The 23,284-nt window shown below is 43.5% G+C and overlaps 1 protein-coding gene across 1 annotated transcript in view; it reads left to right on the top strand.

The window, feature by feature from the left end:
- Positions 1-17,700, top strand: part of LOC105517786 (phospholipid-transporting ATPase FetA-like) — a 67,381-nt gene extending 49,681 nt beyond the window's left edge. The window contains exons 9-19 of the mRNA XM_011950469.1: positions 5,957-6,121; positions 6,640-6,751; positions 7,965-8,070; positions 8,466-8,613; positions 9,169-9,352; positions 11,255-11,478; positions 13,423-13,506; positions 15,230-15,475; positions 15,645-15,783; positions 16,975-17,105; positions 17,203-17,700. Of these exons, the coding sequence (XP_011805859.1) occupies positions 5,957-6,121; positions 6,640-6,751; positions 7,965-8,070; positions 8,466-8,613; positions 9,169-9,352; positions 11,255-11,478; positions 13,423-13,506; positions 15,230-15,475; positions 15,645-15,783; positions 16,975-17,105; positions 17,203-17,394 (1,731 nt within the window). The 3' untranslated portion in view covers positions 17,395-17,700. The remainder of the gene's footprint in view (positions 1-5,956; positions 6,122-6,639; positions 6,752-7,964; positions 8,071-8,465; positions 8,614-9,168; positions 9,353-11,254; positions 11,479-13,422; positions 13,507-15,229; positions 15,476-15,644; positions 15,784-16,974; positions 17,106-17,202) is intronic.
- Positions 17,701-23,284: the final 5,584 nt, after the last annotated feature.

The following is a 23,284-nucleotide window of genomic DNA, read 5'->3' as shown; positions in this document are numbered from 1 at the left end:
GGCTGTCAAGGCCACAAGGACTGCAACTCCTAGCCAAGTCCTAGTGCTGTACTGGGTTCAGAGCCAGTGGACTTGGAGGGTCATGAGACCCAGTGAGACACTAGTCTGGGTGGCTAAGGGAGTGCCACCCCTACCCCAACCCCAGGCAGCACAACACATACCTCCAAAAGAGATCCCTTCCTTCCATTTGAGGAGAGGAAAGGGAATAATAAAGAGGATTTTGTTTTGCAGCTTGCACACCAGCTCAGCCACGGTAGGACAGGGCACTAGGCGAAGTCATGAGGCCCCCATTCCAGGCCCTAGCTCTTGGGTGAGATTTTTAGACATGCCCTGGGCCAAAGGGAACCCACTACCTTGAAGGGGACCCAGTCCTGGCAGGATTTATCACCTCCAGACCTAAGAGCCCTAGGGTTCTGAATAATCAATAGCACTAACCAGGTAATACATGCCATGGGCCTTGGGTGAGACTGTGAGATGTGCTGGCTTCAGGTGTCACTCAGCATATTCACACTGTGGTGACTACAAGGAGAGACCCCTTCTATTTGAAAAAGGAGAGGGAAAAATAAAGAGGACTTTATCTTGCAGCTTAGCTACCAGCTTGGTCACAGCACCAAGCAGGCTCTAGGGGCCCCCAATTCCAAGCGTTGGCTCTTAGATGGCATTTCTAAACCTACCCTTGGCCAGAAGATAGCCCATTGCCCTGAAGGGGGAGTTCCAAGCCTGGAAGATTTACCACAGGCTGATTGAAGAACTTTTGGGCCTTAAGTGAACATCATCAGTACCCTGGCAGTACTCCCCATAAGCCTGTCATGATGGTGGACACAGGGAGAAACTCCACTACCTGGGAAAAAGGGAGGGAAGAGTGGGAAAACCCATTGTCTTGTGGTTTCAATGCCAACTTAACTGCAGTGGAATAAAGCACCAAGTGGATTTTTTGGGTTTATGACTCTGGGTCCTGGATCCCAAATGACATCTCTGGACCAGGTTGGAGCCTTGGAGAATCACCACCCTGAAGTGAAGGACACAAGAGTGGCTGGCTTCACCACCTGCTGATTGTAGAGCTCTAGGCCCTTGAGTGAACATAGGTGGTAACCAGGTAGTGGTTACATTGGGCATTGGGCAAGACCCAGAGTTGTGCTGGCTTCAGGTCTGACCCACCACAGTCACAGTGGTGGTCACAGGGTTGCTTGTGTCTCAGCTCGAGGCAGTTCAGCACAGAGAGAGAGACTCCATTTGGTTGGGAGAATGTAAAGGAAGAAAATAAGAGTCTTTGCCTAGTAATCCAGATAATTCTTCCAGATTTTATCCAAGACCACCATCTTATCCAAGACCACTTGTACCGCTACAAGTCTGCAAAAATGACAGTGTTCCTGGGCTTGGGGTGCCTCCTAATGCAGACACGACTTAGATCACAACACCCAAGTCCCTAGTATCACACTGAATGGAGAAAAACTGAAAGTCTTTCCTCCAACATCTGGAACACAACCAGGATACCCACTTTCAGCACTGTTATTCAGTATAGTACTGGAAGTCCTAGCTAGAGCAATCAGACAACAGAAAGTAATAAAGGACACCCAAATTGGAAAGGAAGAAGTCAAATTATCCTTGTTTGCAGTTGATATGATCTTATATTTGGAAAAACCTAAAGATTCCACCAAAAAAACTGTTAGAACTGATAAGCAAATTCAGTAATGTTACAGGATACATACTCAATATACAAAAATCAATAGCATTTCTATATGCCAACAGCAAGCAATCTGAAAAAGATATCAAGAAAGTAATCCCATTTACAGTAGCTACAGGGAGAATTAAATACCTCAGAATTAACTTTACCAAAGAAGTGAAAGATCTCTACAATGAAAACTATAAAACATTGATGAAATAAATTGAAGAGGACACAAAAAAATGAAAAGATACTCCATGAGTTGGAAGAGTAAATATTGTTAAAATGTCCATACTAGCCAAAGCAATCTACAGATTCAGCGCAAGCCCTATCAAAATATCAATGACATCCTTCACAGAAATAGAAAAAACAATCCTAAAATTTATATGGAACCATAAAAGACCCAGAATAGCCAAAGCTATCCTGAGCAAAAATAACAAAACTGGAGGAATCACATTACCTGAGTTTAAATTATACTATAGAGCTATAGTAACCAAAACAGTATGGCAATGGCATAAAAACAGACACATAGACCAATGTAACAGAATAGAGAACCCAGAAACAAATTCATATACCTACAGTAAACTAATTTTAGACAAAGGTGCCAAGAACATACACTGGGGAAAAGACAGTCTCGTCAATAAATGATGCTGGGAAAACAATATTATTCATATGCAGAATAATTAAACTAGGACGGGCATTGTGGCTCATGCCTGTAATCCCAACACTTTGGGAAGTTGAGGCAGAAAGATCACTTGAGCCCAGGAGCTCGAGACCAGCCTGGGCAACAAAGCACAACCCTGACTCTACTTTTTTAAGTAAATTTTAAAAAAGTTTAAAGGAGAATGAAAACAGACCCCTATGTCTCACCATAAATATCAAATCAAAATAGATTAACGACTTGAATCTAATACCTCAAATTATGTAACTACTAAATGAAAATACTGGGGAAACTCTCCAGCACATTGGTCTGGGCAAAAAATATGTTCAGTAATACCCCTCAAGCACAGGCAATCAAAGCAAAAATGGACAAATGGGATCACATTAAGTTTAAAAGCTTCTGCACAGCAAAGGAAACAATCAACAAAGTAAAGAGACAACCCACAGAATGGGAGAAAATATCTGCAAACTACTCATCTGACAAAGGATGAATAACCAGAATATATAAGGAACTCAAACAACTCTATAGGAAAAAAAATCTAATAATCCGATTTAACAATGGGCAAAAGATCTGAAGAGACATTTCTCAAAAGAAGACATGCAAATAATAAACAGGCATATAAAAAGGTGCTCAACATCATTGATCATCACAGAAATGCAAATCAAAATTAGAATGAAATATCATCTCACCCCAGTTAAAATGGCTTTTATCCAAAAGACAGGCAATAACAAATGTTAGCTAGGATATGGATAAAAGAGAACCTTTGTACACTGCTGTTGGGAATGTAAATTAGTACAGACACTATGGAGAACAGTTTGGAATTTCCTCAAAAAACTAAAAATAGAGCTACCATATGATCTAGAAATCCCACTGCTAGGTATATACCCAAAAGAAAGGAAACCAGTGTATTGAATAGATATTGTCACTTCCATGTTTTTTGTAGCAATATTCACAATCGCCAAGATTTGGAGGCAAAAAGTTAAGTGTCCATCAACAGACAAATGAATAAAGAAAATGTGACACATATACACAAGGAGTACTATTCAGTTATAAAAAAGAATGAGATCCTGTCATTTGCAACAACATAGATGGAACTGGAGATCATTATGTTATTAATAAGTGAAATAAGCCAGGCACAGAAAGGCGAACTTTGCATGTTCTCAATTAGTTGGAGCTAAAAATTAAAACAATTGAACTCATGGAGACAGAGAGTAGAATGATGGTTACCAGAGGCTGGGAAGGGTAGTGGGGCAGAGGGAGGGAAGTGAGGATGGCAAATGGGTATTGAAAAATAGAAACAATGAATAAGATCTAGTATTTGGTGGCACAACAGGGTGACTATAGTTAATAATTTAATTGTACATTTTTAAGTAACTAAAAGAGTATAATTGGATTGTTTGTAACACAAATGATAAATGCTTGAGGTGATAGATACCCCATTTACCCTAATGTGATGATTATATGCCTGTATCAAAATATTACATATTTCCCGTAAATATATACACCTACTATGTACCCACAAAAATTAAAAATTAAAAAAAAACGTGTACACAAATGTTCTAAGCTGCATTGTTCATAATGGCCAATAAAGTGAAACAGCCCTAATGTCCATCAACAGATGATTAGATAAATAAAATGTGGTTTATCTGTACAATGGAATGTTATTTGGCAATAAAAATGAGTGAAGTACTGATAAATGCTACAGCAGAGATGAACCTTGAAAACATTATGCTATGTGAAGAAGCCAGTCACAAAAGGCCACAAAGATTCCATGTATGTGAAATGTGCAGACTAGGCAAATCTATAGAATCAGAAAGTAAATTAGTGGCCATCATAGGGCCAGGGGAAAATGGAATGGGGAATGACTGCTAATGGATACAGGGTTTCAGCTTGGGAGAATTAAAATATTCTGAAATTAGACATTAGTAATGGGTGCACGAACTTTGTGAATAGACTTTTAAAAGGCCATTGACTTGTATACTTTAAAAGGATGAAATTTATAGTATATAAATTATATCTCAAGTTTTTTTTTTTTAAGTCAGTGAAGTGTCCCACACAAGACAGCTCTTATGCCTTATACTGGTTCCCAGAGGCCATAGTATTTTTTATGGACTAGACTTTTATCTTTTAACCTTTCAGAACATGTAAATTAGGGTACCTTTTCTGAAAGCATTTCCACAGACTAGCCTCAAAGGAAGCCAGAAAACTGTTTCAGATCTTTTGACATGCTTCCTGCTTACCATCCTCAACAGACACTTACAGTGAAGCCTGACTCTACTACAGTGTATTCACCACTGATGGCAAATCTGTAAGAGTCAAGCTCTAACAACCCACTCACACAAAAGCAGAACTCCAGGCCCTCTGAGACAGGGATCAGCAAACAGGTCATGCACATGCAGGTAGCGGGCAGGATTTGGCTCCCAGGCCCTAGTTTACCTCATACCAGCACTAAGAGAAAAAACACACAAGTAGGGATAAAAGATAATGTTAACACATACCACAAAGTTATTTGTTGAATGGATTAATAAATCTACCATTGTATTGTTAAGCTTGTCAAGTTATTTTATCTGTGTCCTATACAAAACCAGTTTCTGCCACTGTCACTTCCTTCTTAGAAACTCTCCTGAAATCTTTTCTGGGGCTTCCTAGACTGCCAACATCATAGAGGTTTAAGAGATGACATTCCGTCCATATATTGTCTTATGTTAATTTCACCTGACAGCTAGCATCAAACACTTCGACGTTACACAGGGAACTGAGAGTAAATTCTGTTTCTCTTGCTCTTATAATGCCAAAGTGAATTAGTTTGCCACTCACTATAGCAATGATCATGTGGAATTGTTGTCATGTGCAGCTCTCGATATTCAAAATCTGTTTCTAACCCACCCTTAGATGGATATGAATTCTGCCCTAAACCACCCACACTCTCTCACCCAGCCCTCCTATGACCAAGAGTTTATTCCTGCAAGATGGTTAGCTATGGTTAGTTAGGATATGTCAGTGGCTAAGGAGCAAAACGATGCTAACTCACCCAAAGAGAATTTCAGTGGTGCCCTCACTAACATGCCAGCTATGGCTAATCAACTGAACCAACCAACTATAGACAAATACACAAATATGTGCTGTGTAAGATGCCCAGTGAATATTTGAGGAAGGAAGGGAGAGAGGAAAATGGAAGTGAATGTGTGCTTGTAAAAACTAGTAACACCTTTGATTATTTTTTATAACAACTGCTTCTTTTTACTTTATTATTCCCTTCATTCTCATATCATAGTCATCATTATCCTCTCTGTAGAGGGTACATTATCATCCCAATTTTACAAGTAAGAGATCTAGACTTGGTTTTTCCCAGAGTCACACAGCAAATTACCTAACCACAAGTAAAAGCTAGAACCTTCTATCCTTCAGAATTACTCTCAACCTTCCAGCTATGCTGGCCCCCATCTTTGGGACATTTTGCTGAAAAAGCACATCAGTTGCTTTCTGCTTAGGCTAGGAACTAGCCCCATGTTGCTAATTATTAAACCCTATTTTGCAGGTAAATGAAGCCTGTGGGGTCGGTCTGCCGCTCCCTTAACTCAGCCTTAACCCAGCCCAGGCCCACTCAGCGCACACACGTGTATGTCTTCCAGGATTGTGCCAGTGAAGGCCTTCGCACCCTAATGGTGGCCTACCGAGAGTTGGATGAAGCATTCTTTCAGGACTGGAGCAAGAGGCATACTGAAGCCTCCTTGTCTTTGGAGAATTGGGAAAGCAGATTATCAAGTGTCTATGAAGAAGTCGAAAAAGACTTGATGGTTAGTGAGGAAGCCAGGGATAGACTGGGGGCAGTGATGGGGCCTGGCAGTCAGCAGACTGAGCAAGGGCTCTGAAAGTAGCTCCCAGAGGATTGACAGATGCAGGCTCTCTCTGGGAGGAAAGATAGGAAGTCTTGGCAGGCGAGCTCCATAGCTTTGTGCCAGGGAGGCTGGATACTGGATTCCCAGCTGATTCAGTATATCCTGGACCTTCCCAATCCATAATGGAAGAATGCACTGGTTGTAATTTTTAATCTTTCTGGCAGTGTTTCTAATTCCAAAGCTGTTCACAGAAACTAAGTAATCTAGTTGAAAGGCTGTGTGTGTTGTGAGGCAGAATGTGCTGATTTTTATACCACTGAGATCCTCACACCAGGACAGAGCCGGCTCACTGAAGAGAGTACTGAGGTGCCAGTTCAGTCGTTGGGTAGCACTAAATTAAAAGTAATTAATTATTTTTAATAAAAGGGGAAAAGCCTCTTACCTTTTTCCTCATTCACTGATACATCTTTTCAAAGCTGTTAGGGGTCACAGCCATAGAAGACAAGCTACAAGATGGAGTACCTGAGACAATCATCATCCTGAACAAAGCCAAAATTAGACTGTGGGTTTTAACTGGAGATAAGCAAGGTAAAACCCCTAGACTGACTGATCCTCTTCCCTATCCATCTTAGCCATTTCTTTTCCTCCTCTTTCCTTTTTTTCTTAGCCATTTTTTGACAAGTATCTTGTAAGTCAAATCAAGTCCTTAGAGGACACCTTTATTCTCAATCTTGTATACAATTTGCTGAGCATATACTTTATGCCAGATGATATATTAGTCATTGAAGACAGATGAATCAATCAGACATGACCTGTCACCCAGGAACTCACAAGCTAAACTTTAAAATTGTCTTTGACTGTACCCTGCTGTCCCACAGAATCACTCTCCTACTATATTCCACAAATTTGTCTGAAAATCCTCCTATGTTACCCTCCCAGTTCAACCTCATTTTCTGTTGGCTGTACTTAACACAAACTTCTGAACTCATCTCTCTGTCTCTTGCCCTTATTAATTTCAGTACAGCCAACATACAACCATCAGTTTAATCTTCCTCAAATATACTAATTTTATGATGCTACTCCTCTGTTCAGGGACGTACAGTGACTCCATGTTGTAAAGGTTGAACTCCTCTATCTGGCCTTCAAGACTTTGATAATCTATTGCTCTTCACATCCTTATCTGCATCCTAATGTTACTGTTATCTTAAATATGCCCCGCAAAGAAACCAATTCCTACTCTAGGGTCTTGGTTTGGGTTGTTTCTCCATTTAAAATGCCTTTTCCTTCAAGTCTTATTCATCCTCCAAGGACTTCCTTCAAGAAAGTTTCTGTGACAATTGCAGTCTCTCCTCTGAATTCTGATACCACGTGTAGCCAGGATTCAGGGCTTGATTTTTTTCTTAGTATGAATTTATTCCAAATTCCAGACTATTTTATGGGGGCATAAAATCTAGCATAGAGATGGGCACAGTGCTATTCAAAGAAACACATCCTGATTGCCTGGAGAGGTAGATAAAGACTGAAATTGTTCTAAGAAATAGGGTAAGGCTTTCTAGAGAAGGCCAGAATGACCGTAGTTATTGATAAGTAACCCACAAGTCTGTACAGGTAGACAATCATCCATGGATGTTTGAACATGATCTCCACTGATTCTTTAAAAATGCACTTTGCATCCATGGCAAATGTGGATGAATGGGCTCTGCAGCCCAATATTAGAGCCTGTGTACCTGTACAATGTGAAGATCCTGTCCCTGTCTTAAACACCAGCCAAAATGAGACTTGTGCTCCCCCTTCGCTACAGAGACTGCTGTGAACATTGCCTATTCCTGTAATCTATTTGAGGATGAAATGGATGAGGTGTTCGTCGTGGAAGGCAGGGATGATGAGACTATTCGGAAAGAACTCAGGTATAGATGGGAGATTAGCCACAGCCAGTCCCTGGACCCAAAATTTCCCACCCATCTCTTCCCTTAGTGTGGTTTCCACACCACCAGAAGGAACAGATGAGACATGGAGGAGGGAAGGAAAAAAAAAAAAAACTAAACTAAAATATTTGAAAAAATTTTGTAAGGCAGAATTTGGGCTAAATGGGGCTGGAATATGGGGGATGGAGAAGTGTAGCATGTGGATGGTCAGGGACCTATGGCAGTGGCAGGTCTTGAGAGGCTGTCAAGTCTGAGGTCTTGGCTGGTGCTTTGGAGAGTTCCTGTATCCCCTTTGCCCACTTTCATCTGGGGACACATTTTCCCTCCTAAATTCTGAGACTTCAGGTCAGACTCTGACCACTACTCTTTGCTTTCAGGACAGCAAGGAACAAGATGAAACCTGAGTCTCTCCTGGATTCAGACCCCGTAAACATTTACCTCACCACGAAGCCCAAACTGCCTTTTGAAATACCCGAGGAGGTGGCCAATGGCAACTATGGCTTGATCATCGATGGCTACAGTCTGGTAGGCAACACAGAGCTACACTCTATTCTCTACTTCCAAGAAACCCTCTTCCTAGGTCCAACACTTCAGGGAAATTTCAAGACTCCCTTTCCTATTCCATGAGTCACCCTATTCCCCTTCCCTTCAGGTGTCCTTGCCTGAAAGACTCCTTTCCCTAGGCTTCTCTAGGGAGAAGTAAATAAGGAAAGAGAAGGGCATATTTCTTCCTTATCCAAATTCAAATTCTTCTCTACTGATGTGACCTGTCACTTAAGGGAAAAGGGAAGCAAGCAGAAACAGGTCCCCCAAGAAGTCACTTGAGCTCTTAGCTCCATCAACAGATTTGGCCCAATGAGAGGTCCCGACTAGTTTCCCATTGGAGGCTGAGTCAGATGTGAGGATGCCTAGAACTGACTTGGGGGCTTGGCCTCCCTTGGGGGTGGAGTGCCTTGGAAGCAGCTATGCCTGCCCTGTGAAGGACAGGAGGGTGCGGAGGGAAAGGGAACCATTTGGGAAGGTCATACTCTGAGAGCTTTTTTGGGCAACCTGAAGAGTGAGTGTGTCCTGGTGCTACAGGCCTATGCTCTAGAAGGGAACCTGGAGTTGGAACTGCTGCGAACAGCGTGCATGTGCAAGGGGGTGATCTGCTGCCGGATGACACCCCTTCAGAAGGCCCAGGTGGTAGAGCTGATGAAGAGGTACAAGAAGGTGGTGACACTGGCCATCGGGGGTGGGGCCAATGACGTCAGCATGATCAAAGGCATGTGAGGGGAGGGGGACAGTTAGCTTCCAGCCGTGGGCTTGCCCCTTCCTTCCTCCATGGGCAAAACTGATCTGAGTGGTACTCTGTTGCTGGCTCACACTCCTGCCTCTCATATGTGTTACACATTTATACGGTTTTGCAACTCCATTCATACTCCTCTATCCCTGCACTCCCATTTATTGACACATGCAGGCATCAGCCCATATCCACAGGTATGCACACACATTCAAATTCATGCATTTACACTATGAGTGTAAGCACACACACAGATACACATGGCTCCCACAAGAACACATGCTTACATTCACAGAACAGGCTGTGCAACTACCACACCTTCTTTCTGAGATGACTCAAGGTCCACAGAAAGGACCCCTGGGCAGGAGTTATAGTCTGTTTCTTTTTTGAAGGCTGTAGGCTGTGATGCCCAATTCAGAGATCTTTTCTTTCCCAAGTCTATGTTCCCAAGAGCTTGCCCTGCTCCCCTGGCTGGAGGAGAATAGGTGACTTACTGATCACTTTGGACCAGTAGAAGCAAATGGCTGACATTTACTAGGGTTTTTGTTTTGTTTTGTTTTGTTTTGTTTTGTTTTGAGACAAGGTCTTGCTCTGTCACCCAGGCTGGAGTGCAGTGGCATGATCATAACTCACTGCAGCCTTGAATTCCTGGTCTCAAGCAATCCCCCTGCCTCCACCTCCTGAGTAGCTGGGACTACAAGCACACACCACCATGCCCAGCTATCTTTTAATTATTAGTAGAGGTGAGGTCTCACTATTTTTCCCAGGCTGGTCTCAAACTTCTGGCCTCAAATGATCCCCCCCATCTCAGTTTCAAAGTGCTAGGATCACAGGCATGAGCCACCACACCTGGCCAAATTCACTGGTTTCAATTTCAGGTGAATGTTGACCTACCAGCCTCCAGCAACATGTAGGTCTGTGAGATATGGACAAATCTAGAGGTCCTCTAGTCCAACTTCTCTGCCCATACAAGAAACTCTAGCAGATATTCCAGCTTCAGCTTTAATACTAGGAAGTATTCTTGCTCTCTTCCCCAGTTTCTAGACCCTAGGGATATTTAGGAGTTTAGAGGTTTGAATTATCCCATCAAGCAGTGCAGTAGGCATATTCCAGACCAGTGAATTTGGATAGAAAAATGGCAAACTACCACAAACTAATTAAACCTTTTAGGAACTTCAGTCTTTCTCTTCCATCAAATATAATAATTGCTTTATCCAGAAAAAGTCACCTTAGGCCTCCTGAAGAGCTTGTTTCTCACTAACAAAGTATGTACATCACATACAGTTAGATTTTAGCCCCTTAGGTAAACTTTGGTAGTTAAATACTGTATTAGACTGGCATCCACCCTGCATCTTGAATTAAGTGGGTTCCAGAAACAACAAGAAATTTTAACTTCAGCATCTGGACAGTAGGAAAGAGCCCAGATGGCTAGAGTAGTGGCAAAGAGCATTCAGGACAGCTTCTAGTACTGGCCATGCCAGGCATTCTAGAGTGGCAGTGTCCAAAACAAACTACAGAAGACAGGGCTAGCACAGTGGCTCACACCTGTAGTCCCAACACTTTGGGAGGCTGAGGTGAGAGGATCGCCTGAGTCCAGGAGTTTGAGACCAGCTTGGGCAACACAGGGAGATGGTGTCTCTGTAAAAACAAAACAAAAAAGTGCAGAAAAGGGAGCTGTTTCCCAGTTTGTGAGGGAGGGGCAATCCACTAAGGAGAAAAGACTCCACTAGGTAAGAGACAGTTTGCACTGAGCCTAAAAGCATTTCCCAAATGTAAAATAAAGGGGTTTGTACAGCATCATCTCAGCTTTCCCTTTACGCTTCCCAGGCTGGGAGCCCAGCAAACAAGCTTTCTGTCTGAGAAGTTTCTGGGATTTTATTGCAGCTGCCCACATTGGGGTTGGCATCAGTGGCCAGGAGGGACTGCAGGCCATGCTCAACAGTGACTTCGCCTTCTCCCAGTTCCAGTATCTTCAGCATCTACTCTTGGTCCATGGCCGCTGGTCTTATAATCGCATGTGCAAGTTTCTCAGCTACTTCTTTTATAAGAACTTCACCTTCACCCTGGTGCACTTCTGGTATGCCTTCTTTAATGGATTCTCCGCACAGGTAGGTGATCAGTGGCAATCTCCACTCTGGTCAACTGGGTTTTCTGTAGTCATCTCTCACTTCAGCTAGCTCAGATCTTTTTTGCCTCTAGAGACCAATGAATATGTATGACATGCTGCCATCCATTCATGAAGCCATCACCTCATGCTGATTCCATCTCCTAAACCTACACAAACCTTAGATTTCCAAGCCATAACTATTCTGGCCTAGCTCTGATTTGGTCTTGACTTCTACTTTTAAACTTTCTTTTTATTTATGTATCTACTTATGTTGAGACAGGGTCTTGCTCTGTTGCTCAGGCTGGAGTGCAGTGGCATGAACATGGCCCACTGCAGCCTCGACTTCCTGGGCTCAGATGATTCTCCTACCTCAGCCTCCCGAGTAGCTGGGACTACAGGTGTGCACCACGACACCCTAATTTTTTGTAGTTTTGGTAGAAATGAGGTTTCACCATGTTGCCCAAGGTGGTCTTGAACTCCTGGGCTCGAGTGATCTGCCTGCCTCAGCCTCCTAGAGTGCTAGGATTACAGGCATAAGCCACCTGGCTTAAACTTTCCCTTAAGCTGTTTTCACTGATGTTGAGACTTAGAATTTCCAAACATATGTAATGGGAACAAATTCCTGGACCTTGGAGTTTTCTTAGCATCCAAAGTCATCTTTTTGGAACAGGCTAAGCCTCAAGGAGCTTGGCTCTGGGTCATGCCAGATAGACCAGATATGATGTGTTCACCTGTAGCCATACTTGGAAATACAGCTTCCTTTTGCTTCTCCTTCCCCACTCAGACTGCCTGTACTCCTGACCCCAACACACACACAATTGTTACTTTGATGAATTAATTCCACATTTGAATTTGAAACCTCCCCCACCTTAGTGGGGAGAAGCGACGCCTGGATTTTGATGTTCTAAGAGGAGTCCCTTTTCCTATGAGAAGTTTTTCAGAAACATCTCAAGGATTCCAAAGAGAAACAACTTCAGAAACAATTATCTTGGGAGCCCTACTTTTGTTGCTATAGACTCCAGGAATAACAGGCCAGTCAGCAAATAGCGGATTTGTATTCACCCAAGCCCTAGCAAAGCCAGTCTGCTTTGTGGGAGGCGTATGTGTATGCATGTGTTGCTGCTGACCTCTTGTGGCTAATAGAGAAAAAGCCCTCTCTAGGCCCCAGGATGGAGCACCCAGCTTGGGAAGGGTCACTGGGTCTATTCTGCTTGCCAATATTAGGAGGTATGCAGTGCTACAAAAGCCACTGAATGCCACTAAGCAAGTAAAGAGTCCAAAGACTGGGAAAAGTGGCTCATGCCTGTAATTCCAACACTTTGGGAGGCCGAGGCAGGTGGATCACCTGAGGTCAGGAGTTCGAGACCAGCATGGGCAACATGGCAAAACCCTGTCTCTACAAAAAATACAAAAATTAGCTGGGTGTGGTGGTGGGCACCTGTAGTCCCAGCTACTCAGGAGGCTGAAGCAGGAGAATTGCTTGAACCCAGGAGGCAGAGGTTGCAGTGAGCCAAGATCACACCACTGCACTCCAACCTGGGTGACAGAGCAAGACTCCATCTCCAAAAAAAAAAAAAAAAAAAAAGTACAAAGGTTTACATGCCTAGGAGTGCAGGGGTACAGCTAGCATCACTAGCAATCACTCTGGGTCCTTCCTGTGCAGTGAGGGGCTGTATAGGTTATGGTGGGATTGGTCCGGATCTACCTTGAAAGCTTGATGTGGCCTTACTCTATCCTAGGACCCAGGGTTCTAACAAAGTGGGATCAAGTAGAGACTGGGGTCAACAATCTCAGTCAGGTTTCTCCTGCAGTAGGTTAATGTGGCGGTGGGGTTGGCGCAGGGGGCAGGGGTCAAGGGATAAAGGTGGCTATCTTGGACTTAGAAGGTGGAGCTGGGACTGTAGAGAAGAGAGGAGCCTATGAAATCTCCTTGGTATTCTTCCAGACAGTTTATGAGACCTGGTTTATCACATGCTACAATCTGGTCTGCACTTCCCTCCCTGTCCTGGGCATGAGTCTGTTTGATCAGGTAAGATCCAGCAGCAAGCTCCTGGTCAGAGTTGAAGCCCCTGGGCCCTTGAGGAATATCCCTAAGAATGAAGAATACAGCAAGAGCTGGGCTCTACAAAATCCAGTGTAAAGGGAATAATTTCCAGAGCGGGGAAAGTAGCTCATCACCTAGATAGGTATCATGAGATATAGTAAAAAATCCTCCTCAACAGAGAATAATCCTCAGTTTTCGAATGCCAAGTTTTCCTGTATCAATTTTGTCTTTGTAGAGAGAAACATGGAAATTGTGCTATACAGTAAATTGAGTATATATAAAAGTAATTAAAATATACATGGAAAAAAGAAGGAAAAAATTGAATAACATAAGCAGAATATGAATTGAAAAAATAAAGAAAAGAAAATAGAGTTACTGGGATAGGACTGGGTAACGTATGGGACTTCAAAAAAGAGAGACTCCTTCAGGGAGAATGAGGATGAGACAAGCCAATGCAGGAAGGCCAGGCGTGGGAGTATGGGTGTGATAGTTTATCTCCTAAGGAGCCAGACTAAGGGATACCATCTGTCCCTGTCAGAAATTCCCTGGACATTGAGGGTCCTGCTACCCCACCTCTCCCTTGTCTTCTGCCCCAACCTCTAGTCCTGGGCACGTGGAGTAGAAAACGAGTCTCCAAAAAGGAATAAAGTAGCTGAAATAGGACATCATGGGATCATGGCTCTTTGTCTCCATGGGAAACAGCTCTAAAGGAAATTCTCCAGAAAGTAACTGCTAACCTTAGAACAACAAAAGGGATGGGTTGTATTACTCAACAGTCCATCCAGCTTCAGTGGCCTAATTCTAGGGATCCATCTCTGAAGCCAGCCCCAAGCTTTGTATCCAAAGTTTCAGATTTAGGAGATGAAGATGATCCAATGTCATCCATTTAGAGTAATTTTTTCACCTTCAGTTCACCAGTAGCTATGGAAGTGAGAGCAACATCACAGAACAAGAATACCTCTAAAAGACTAACTGGTCTCCATTAATGTCCCTTTCTCCCACATTGACTTTTGACATAAAAAATATTCAACTATGCCCGGGCATGGTGGCTCACACTTGTAACCCCAGCACTTTGGGAGGCCGAGGCAGGTGGATCACTTGAGGTCAGGAGTTTGAGACCAGCTAGCCAACATGGCGAAACCCTGTTTCTACTAAAAATATAAAAATTAGCCAGGTGTGGTGGCGGGCGCCTGTAATCTCAGCTACTCAGGAGGCTGAGGCAAGAGAATTGCTTGAACCCGAGAAGTGGAGGTTGCAGTAAGCCAAGATGGTGCCACTGCACTCCAGACTGGGTGATAGAGCAAGACTCCATCTCAAAAAAAAAAATATATATATATATATATATTCAACTGAAAGAACACTTACACCTGGGACTTATGTCCCAGCTGCCTCCCCCATCTCAAGCTCCAGTCCTCCCTCCCAGCTACCCACAAGCCTAGTTGCCCCCAATTCTAACTCCCTCCAAGTCCTTTCCAGCATCCAGACCTTCTCCCAAACACTACCCAGATCCTTGCCTAGAGAGTAGGACTTCAGGAAGGGTCTGTGGTCAGTGCTGTGTTCTCTGGTTCCACTTCTTAAGTAATCCATAAGGAAGCTCCTAGGCAGCCTGGCAGCAGACCTGGTGAGGGGAGAAGCCTCTCCTCTGATGGAGATGGGACCGCCTATGGAGAGACCCTGAGCCTCCCTCCTTACCCTCTGGTGCTTCCAGGATGTGAATGAGACATGGAGCCTCCTTTTCCCAGAGCTGTATGAGCCAGGCCAGCACAACCTCTATTTCAACAAAAAGGAATTTGTGAAGTGTTTAATGCATGGGATCTACAGTTCCTTCGTGTTGTTCTTTGTCCCCGTGGGGACTCTTTACAATGCAGAACGAAATGATGGGAAGGACATCTCCGACTACCAGTCCTTCTCCCTGGTGGTGCAGACCTCCTTGATCTGGGTGGTCACAATACAGGTGTGGCCAGTGGTGGTGGGGGTAAGGGGATTGGGTGGGGGTCTCTCTGAAAGAGTGGGAGGAATAGAGGGAGGGAGTGTGGGAAGGGAGCAACCTTCGTTACATAATTGGAGGAGGGAGGTAGCTGACAGGTCCCAGATTACAGGTTCCATAAGAGGGTACTTTTCAGATTGCCCTGAAGACAACCTACTGGACAATGATAAGCCATGTCGTCATCTGGGGTAGCCTGGGTTTCTACTTTTGCATGTCGTTCCTTCTGTACAGCGATGGCTTGTGCCTAGCATTCCCTGACGTCTTCCAATTCTTAGGTAAGGCCCTGCCCAGTGGGCGGAGGGTGGGGAACCAGGTATATTTATTTAATAAATGTTTACCAAGAAGCCATTACTATGTGCTAGGCTAGAGATATAAATAAGACATGCTCTCTGTCTTAAAAGGGCTCAAAATGTAGCTAGGGAAATAAGTTACCTTATTTGAGTTTCCAAGGTATTTTCAAATGTCTTATGAGATTTGCACTTTATCAGCAACAATTTTTAGAGCCATTTTAGACCCTGGAGGGGTGTTTTTGAATTAAAGGACTCACATCTAGGCTTCCTGGTTCCAATTCAAAGTCCTTTATGCTGTGGCATATTGCCTTATTGTCTCCCAAAATTTTTCCCTCTCTCTCATCTCCACTCTGCTGAAGACAAAATACAGAGAGTAGATATATAGACATAGTTGGCTCCCATCTTTTTGTTTTCATTTTTAATTTTTTGAGATTCTGTTCCTCTATCTCTGTCACCCCGGCTGGAGTGCAGTGGTGCAATCTTGGCTCACTGCAACGTCTGCCTCCTGGGTTTAAGCGATTCTCATGCCTCAGACTCCCCACTAGCTGGGACTACGGTCGTGCACCACCATGCACTGCTAATTTTTTTGTATTTTTGGTAGAGATGTGCTTTTGCCATGTTGGCCAGGCTGGCCTCAAACTCCTGGCTTCAAGCAATCTGCCCACCTGGGACTCCCAAAGTGCTGGGATTACAAGCGTGAGCCACCACACCTGGCTGTCTCTCACCTTTTGTCAGGCCACTAACTCATTTTTCTCCTTCAAACCTTTTCTTTTTTTAATTTAATTTTTTTACCTTTTTTATTTTTATTCGTTTGTTTTTTCCTCCTCCAAAGCTTTCTTTCCCATTTTTGGATGCAGGCCAGTGCTCTAGGATTCCCTCAGCTCTAGGATTCCCTCATAACCTACCCCTGTTCTCCTCTCCTGCCCTACCCTGCCCTGACTGTAGAGGGATAGAGAGGCGCATGAATTCACAGTGACTTTGGCCACGCAAAGGACCCAACTGCAATTCTTTTGTGTTTATATTATTTCTCAGGAGCCTAAACTAACTCCAAATCAATAACTTCCTTCTTTGGACTAGAGAAGTGTCTACATTCTGGCTGGTAACTCCTACCCCTGGTCCCACCCCTGTCCTCCAGGCTCTGTTTCAGCCTTCCCCCTCCTGGCTCACTGTTTACAGGTGTGGTCAGGAATGCTCTGAACCAGCCGCAAATGCTTCTGAGCATTATCCTCAGCGTGGTCCTCTGTATGTTGCCTGTGATTGGGTACCAATTTCTTAAACCACTATTCTGGCCTATCAGCGTAGACAAGGTGAGTGGAACAGAAAATCTACCCAGACATAATTCATGGCCTTCTTTTGCCTTTGCCTCTGTGGATGAAAACCCTATCCCCCGTGCTCTGGCTATAGGTTTTGAACAGAATTCAAGAGTGCAGGAGACTTCCACGGCAGTCCCCAGTCCAGACCAAACTGAAACACTCAAGCACTCGACGTTCTGCCTATGCATTCTCCCATAAACATGGCTTTGGGGCCCTCATCACTTCTGGCAAGACAATGAAGTCCAGGATGTCCAAGAAAAACACCCTTTTTTCAAAAAGATAGAGGCCCTAGGGAAATTCCAAAGGAGGCAGTCAGTGCTCTTCCTCCCTCGTATTCATGCAATTTAGGAAGAATTAGAGTCCCTGGGAAGCCAGCATAAACCTGCTCCTTCATTCTCACTAGGAACTAAGCCTCCTAATTGTCCAGAAGGCTATGCCCACGTAAGGCAAGGAGAGGTAAGGAAAGAGCCCCCAGATGTCTGCCAGAGTTGCAGCATTTCAATAGAAAAAGAAAAAGGGAAAGAAGAAAAACAAAAAAAGTAACCTCAGGCCTGCCTCCCACTGTCTCTTGCAAGTTTTAACCCAGACAAGCATAAGCATATGTAGAGGTAGGGGGTGACAAGCGACAGTATGGGGAAGGGAAATGATGATTGGACTAAAAAGAATTTTACTCTGGGCCCTATCTCCTATACTCAGAGCAAGCATAACCTTCCCAGGGCCCTACACGAACATATCCCCATCCAGGCATCGTTCTCAGGTTTATCTGGGAGATTCAGAGTAAGTCTTTTGTTGGCATTGGGTAGCAAAAGAAAAGAGGTAGCTGTGAGGAATTGGTCTTAAAAAGCTAAAAGAGGGTTTCTGGACCATAAATAAAAAGAAATGAAGGCAGCTCCTGCCTGGATAGGACAATTCAAGGTTTTCCCTTCTGCCCTCTGTGACTTCTCTGACTCAAGAACTGATACCTGCTCAGGCCTCAGAACTGAGAAAGGGATACTGCAGGAGATTTTAAGTATTCTTTTCTTGAGGGGATGTAAGCCATAATTGGTGTGCATATGTCCTTATTCCATAAAATTATTTTGAGAAGAAATTATATGTACTTGGAAAATTGTTTCTAAGGAGTTTAGAATTGGAACAATAAATTGCTTATTTTGGAGCAGAGAGATTTGTATGGTCTATTGGGACCCCAGTGACAAAAATATAATCTGAGCAATACCTTTGGTCCAGACTCTCACCAACTTCCCCCTTCAAATTAGACCAGTACTTCCCCTTTTCCCCTCTTCTTTTTCTCCTTTTTCAGCTCTACTTCACTTTTCTGCCCCCTCTTGCTAAACTCTAATTTGGCCTCACTATGATCACATCTTTTACCAATATGACTCTATCCTCTTTGCATACCTTAAGTATTGTTTCTTAGGTTCTTTGCTTATCTTTCTCTGTACCCTTTTCCTGGGTGACTTCATCCAAACTCTCGACTTCATTTACCCACAGAAAGAAGATTCACAGTCTCTAGCCCAGATCTCCCTGCTAAGGTCCAGATCCATAAATTAAACTGGCTCCCAGACCTTTCACTTTGTCGCACCTCCAGAAACTTACACTCAACCTGTACTAATCATTTTCCCTCCCAGTTTTACTCCAGGATGCCACCACTACCGTCTGAGTTACCCGAGCCCAGACGATGAGAATCGTCCCATACCTCTTTCTCTAGCTCAGTGTCAAGTCAGTCAAGTCAGATAAATTCTTCATCCTTATTATTTGTTGTTTTCCATTTTCTCCATTATTACTACCATTGACCTTGCTCAAATTTCATTGCCTCATATCTAGATTATAGCATAAAATCTCCCAACTCATCTCCCTGGTTCTCCCCTTTGTTTTCTTTTCTTTTTTTCTTTTTTTTTGAGACTGAGTTTCGCTCTTGTTGCCCAGGCTGGAGTGCAGTGGCGGCGATCTTAGCTCACCGCAACCTCCGCCTCCTGGGTTCAAGAGATTTTCCTGCCTCAGCCTCCTTGGTTCTCCCCTTTCTAAAGCATCAACAATGTTATTTCACGAGTAATCTTTATGAAAGGCAAATTTGATCATGTCAAGCCTCAGTTTAGCATCCTTTAAGGAAATCTCATGCCTTCTGGATCTAGTTAAAATTTGGACATTTTACTCTTGGGCCCTCTCTAGCCTTGTTTTCCACCACTCCCCCATCTGCATGCACTCCAGTCTGGTCTTCATGTCATCAAACACACTGTTCTCATATATTAAAGTGCTTTCCCTTACAACCCTTTTCATCTAGTGAACCCCTCGTCACCCTTCAAAACTCAGGTTAGTTGGAACTAGACAGTGATGGCTGAACAATACTGTCAATGAAGTAATTGCCACTGAATTATACATTTTTAAATGGTTGATTTTATGTTATGTGAAGTTCACCTCAACTTTTTAAAAACAGCTCAGATTAGGCATTGTCTCTTCTAGGAGCTTTTCCTAATTCCTCAGTGTGATTCATTACACCTGTCCTGTTTGTTGAGGTTTTTCTCCCTCTTTCCTTTGTCTAGATAATGTCTGCTCTTAATTCTTAGCTTGCGTCACTTCATTTAGGAGCCTTTCCTGAGAATACAACCTCCAATTCTGAGTTGGATGCTTCCTCCTTGCATGAGAGCACCTTATATCTTTCTCTTATTTTCCTGTCCCAATATTTGACTACATTATCACTCACATGCTCATTTTGATTATGTCTTAATTCTCTGTCTTCTCTGCTAGGCCATGAATAATCTTGAAGACAAGAATTTTGTGTCACCTTTTTATTCCCATCAACCACCAAAATGTGCTAGCATCTAGATTATTTATTTATTGATTATTATTTTTTTTGGAGATAGAGTCTCACTCTGTCACCCAGGCTGGAGTGCAGTGGTACAATCTCAGCCTACTGCAACCTCTGCCTCCTGGGTTCAAGCAATTCTTGTGTCTCGGCCTCCTGAGTAGCTGGGATTACAGGCATACACCACCACACCTGGCTAATTTTTGTATTTTTAGTAGAGATGGGGTTTCACCATGTTGGCTAGGCTGGTCTCAAATTCCTGACCTCAGGTGATCCACCCACCTCAGACTCCCAAAATGCTGGGATTACAGGCATGAGCTGCCATGCCTAACTTATCTGCCAAGCCTTAAAATTAGTTTATGACTGTATTAGTCAAGTAAAGACCTTCTTCATGTCTTCTCTCTCCTGTCCTGCTCAAGCCCCGGAGAAAAAAGAATTAGGAAGCTGAAGGAGGGAGGAGAGGTAAGTAGAAAAACAGACATCTACAAAGCCCACTGAACCTGGCCACGTGCAACAGCCAAGCTGAAAGATAAGGAAAAGCATTAATTGTAAAGGTTGAAGTTTTTAAAAATTATTTCATTAAATCACTTTAACTACTAAAGTGAAACTTAAAGTGACAAGTACTGGTTGCCACTAAAAAGGACCATTCACTAAGTACATTTCGCATCCGCACTTGTTCCTTTACCTTGTACTTTTATGTTATAGAGATGACTTCTTTCTGTAAACCTCATGAACCAACCTCTGTTGGCATCCAACTTTTCTTCTGTAATTTCCTCCTCAGCCTTCATAGAATTGAAGAGAGTTAGGGCCTTGCTCTGGATTAGGTTTTGGCTTAAGGGAATATTGTGGCTGGTTTCAGCTTCTATACAGACCACTCAAACCTTCTCTGTATCTGCAATAACGCTGTTTTGCTTTCTTATTGGTGTGTTCACTGTAACAGCACTTTTAATTTCCTTCAAGAACTTTTCCTTTGCATTCACAGCTTGGCTAACTGGTGTAAGAGGCCTGGCTTTCAGCCTGTCTTGGCTTTCGACATGCCTTCCTCAATAATCTTAATCGTTTCTGACTTTTTATTTCAAGTGAGAGATATGTGACTCTTCCTTTCACTTGAACACTAAGAGGCCATTTGGGGTTATTAATTGGCCTGATTTCAATATTGTTGTGTCTCAGGGAATAGGGGAGAGGGAAAGATGGGAATGACCAGTTGGTGGAGCAGTCAGAACAGGCATTTATTAAGTTTGGCATCTTCTATGGGCGCAGTTCATGGTGCCCCAAAGAAATGAAGAAGGAACACTGTCCTGGCCCCAACATATCCCCGTGATTCCAGCTCCAAATCATCTACCAAATCTTCTAAGATTCATGCAAAGCATTTTGGAAAATACACATCATTTGGAGGATCCTGGGAGTCATTCAAGACTATTTGCTTTACTTTATCCCGCCCACCCCCATGACACATCCAATTAATCACTAAATTCTACAGATTTCTATGCCCTAAATCATCCTTGACCCTATCTCCTCTTATCTAAGCCTTCAGCCACTGCCTTAATTCAGACTCTGTCAGTTCTCATAATAATTATCAATCTCCTAACTGGTCTTTTTACCTTCCTGTAATTCAATATCCACACTCCTACTAAAGTGAAATTTCTAAAGCTCAGATCTGTTCACATCACTCTCCTGCATGAAATAATGGTGCCAACAGCCTTCAGAATACAATCCAAATTCAGCCGGGTGCGGTGGCTCATGCCTGTAATCCCAGCACTTTGGGAGGCTGAGGCAGGTAGATCACCTGAGGTCAGAAGTCCAAGACCAGTCTGGCCAACATGGTGAAGCCCCGTCTCTACTAAAAATCCAAAATTAACTAGGCGTGGTGGCGGGCACCTGTAATCCTAGCTACTCAGGAGGCTGAGACAGGAGAATCACTTGAACCCGGGAGGCAGAGGTTGCAGTGAGCCGAGATCACACCACTGCACTCTACCTGGGGTGACAGAGTGAGTACTCCATCTCAAGAAAATAAAATCCAAACTCCCAAACATACATACAAGGCCCTTCTTAATCTTCCTGCTGCCTCCCTCCTACACTTTGCCCATGCTTAACTATGCCCATACTACTTGAGTTTCCCTAAGGCATCATGCTTTCTTTCTTTGTTTTTTGTTTTTTGAGACAGAGTTTTGCTCTTGTTGCCCAGGTTGGAGTGCAATGGTGTGATCTCGGTTCACTGCAACCACCACCTCCCAGGTTCAAGCAATTCTCCTGCCTCAGCCTCCCAAGTAGCTGGGATTACAGGCATGTGCCACCATGCCTGGCTAATTTTGTATTTTTAGTAGAGAGGGGGTTTCACCATGTTGGTCAGGCTGGTTTTGAACTCCTGACCTCAGGTGATCCGCCCACCTCTGCCTCCCAAAGTGCTGGGGTTACACGCATGAGCCACAGCACCCAGCCTCTTCATTAGTTTGTTTTTGAGATGGAGTTATACTCTTGTTGCCCAGGCTGGAGTGCAATGGTGCGATCTCGGCTCACTGCAACCTCCACCTCCTGGGTTCAAGCGATTCTCCTGCCTCAGCCTCCTGAGTAGCTGGGATTACAGGCACCCACCAGCATGCCCAACCTAATTTTTGTATTTTTAGTACAGATGGGGTTTCACCATGTTGGCCAGGCTGGTCTTGAACTCCTGACCTCAGGTGATCTGCCTGCCTTGGCCCCCCAAAGTGCTGGGATTCCAAGTGTGAGACACCGTGCCCGGCCAGCATCATGCTTTCTTATGTCTTTGTGTTTTTGTATATTCTTTGATTTGCAAGTTTCTGGAAAACTTAAGAAATACTTTGAAATGGGTATCCTTTTAATGGAATGTTGGGTGCTGTTAAGGATCCTTGGGAATTATTTGATTATATTAGTGGTGAGAGGCTTTGATTTCCTTTGACCAGGTTCCTATTTTACAAGTAAGCTATTTTCTAACTCGTTGGAGTTAGACGTTAACTTCAGAATACTGATAATAAATAATGCAAAAGATTTTCTGCCCATAACAATGCAAATGATTCCTGTTCCGGGTGATGCAAATGAATTTTGTCCATTAGAGAACAGACATTTCTAAGTCAAATCTTCATTTGAACTGGTTTTAATATCTTACTGGTTCCCTCATTAGTTTAATAAAACATTTGAAATATGTTCATTATATATTTGTATAAGGCTCTGCCAGGTGCAGTGGCTCACGTCTGTAATCCCAGCACTTTAGGAGGTGGAGGCAGGTGGATTGCTTGAGCTCAGGAGCTCAAGACCAGCCTGGGCAACATGGCGAAACCCTGTCTCTACCAAAAATGCAAAAAATACCTGTAGTCCCAGCTACTCTGGAGGCTGAGGTGGGAGGATCGCTGAAACCCGA

The sequence above is a fragment of the Colobus angolensis genome, unplaced genomic scaffold (assembly GCF_000951035.1).
Source record: "Colobus angolensis palliatus isolate OR3802 unplaced genomic scaffold, Cang.pa_1.0 Scaffold308, whole genome shotgun sequence".
NCBI lineage: Eukaryota > Metazoa > Chordata > Mammalia > Primates > Cercopithecidae > Colobus > Colobus angolensis.
Note: the sequence above shows the minus strand (reverse complement) of the source record. Positions and strands in the feature narration are given on the sequence as shown.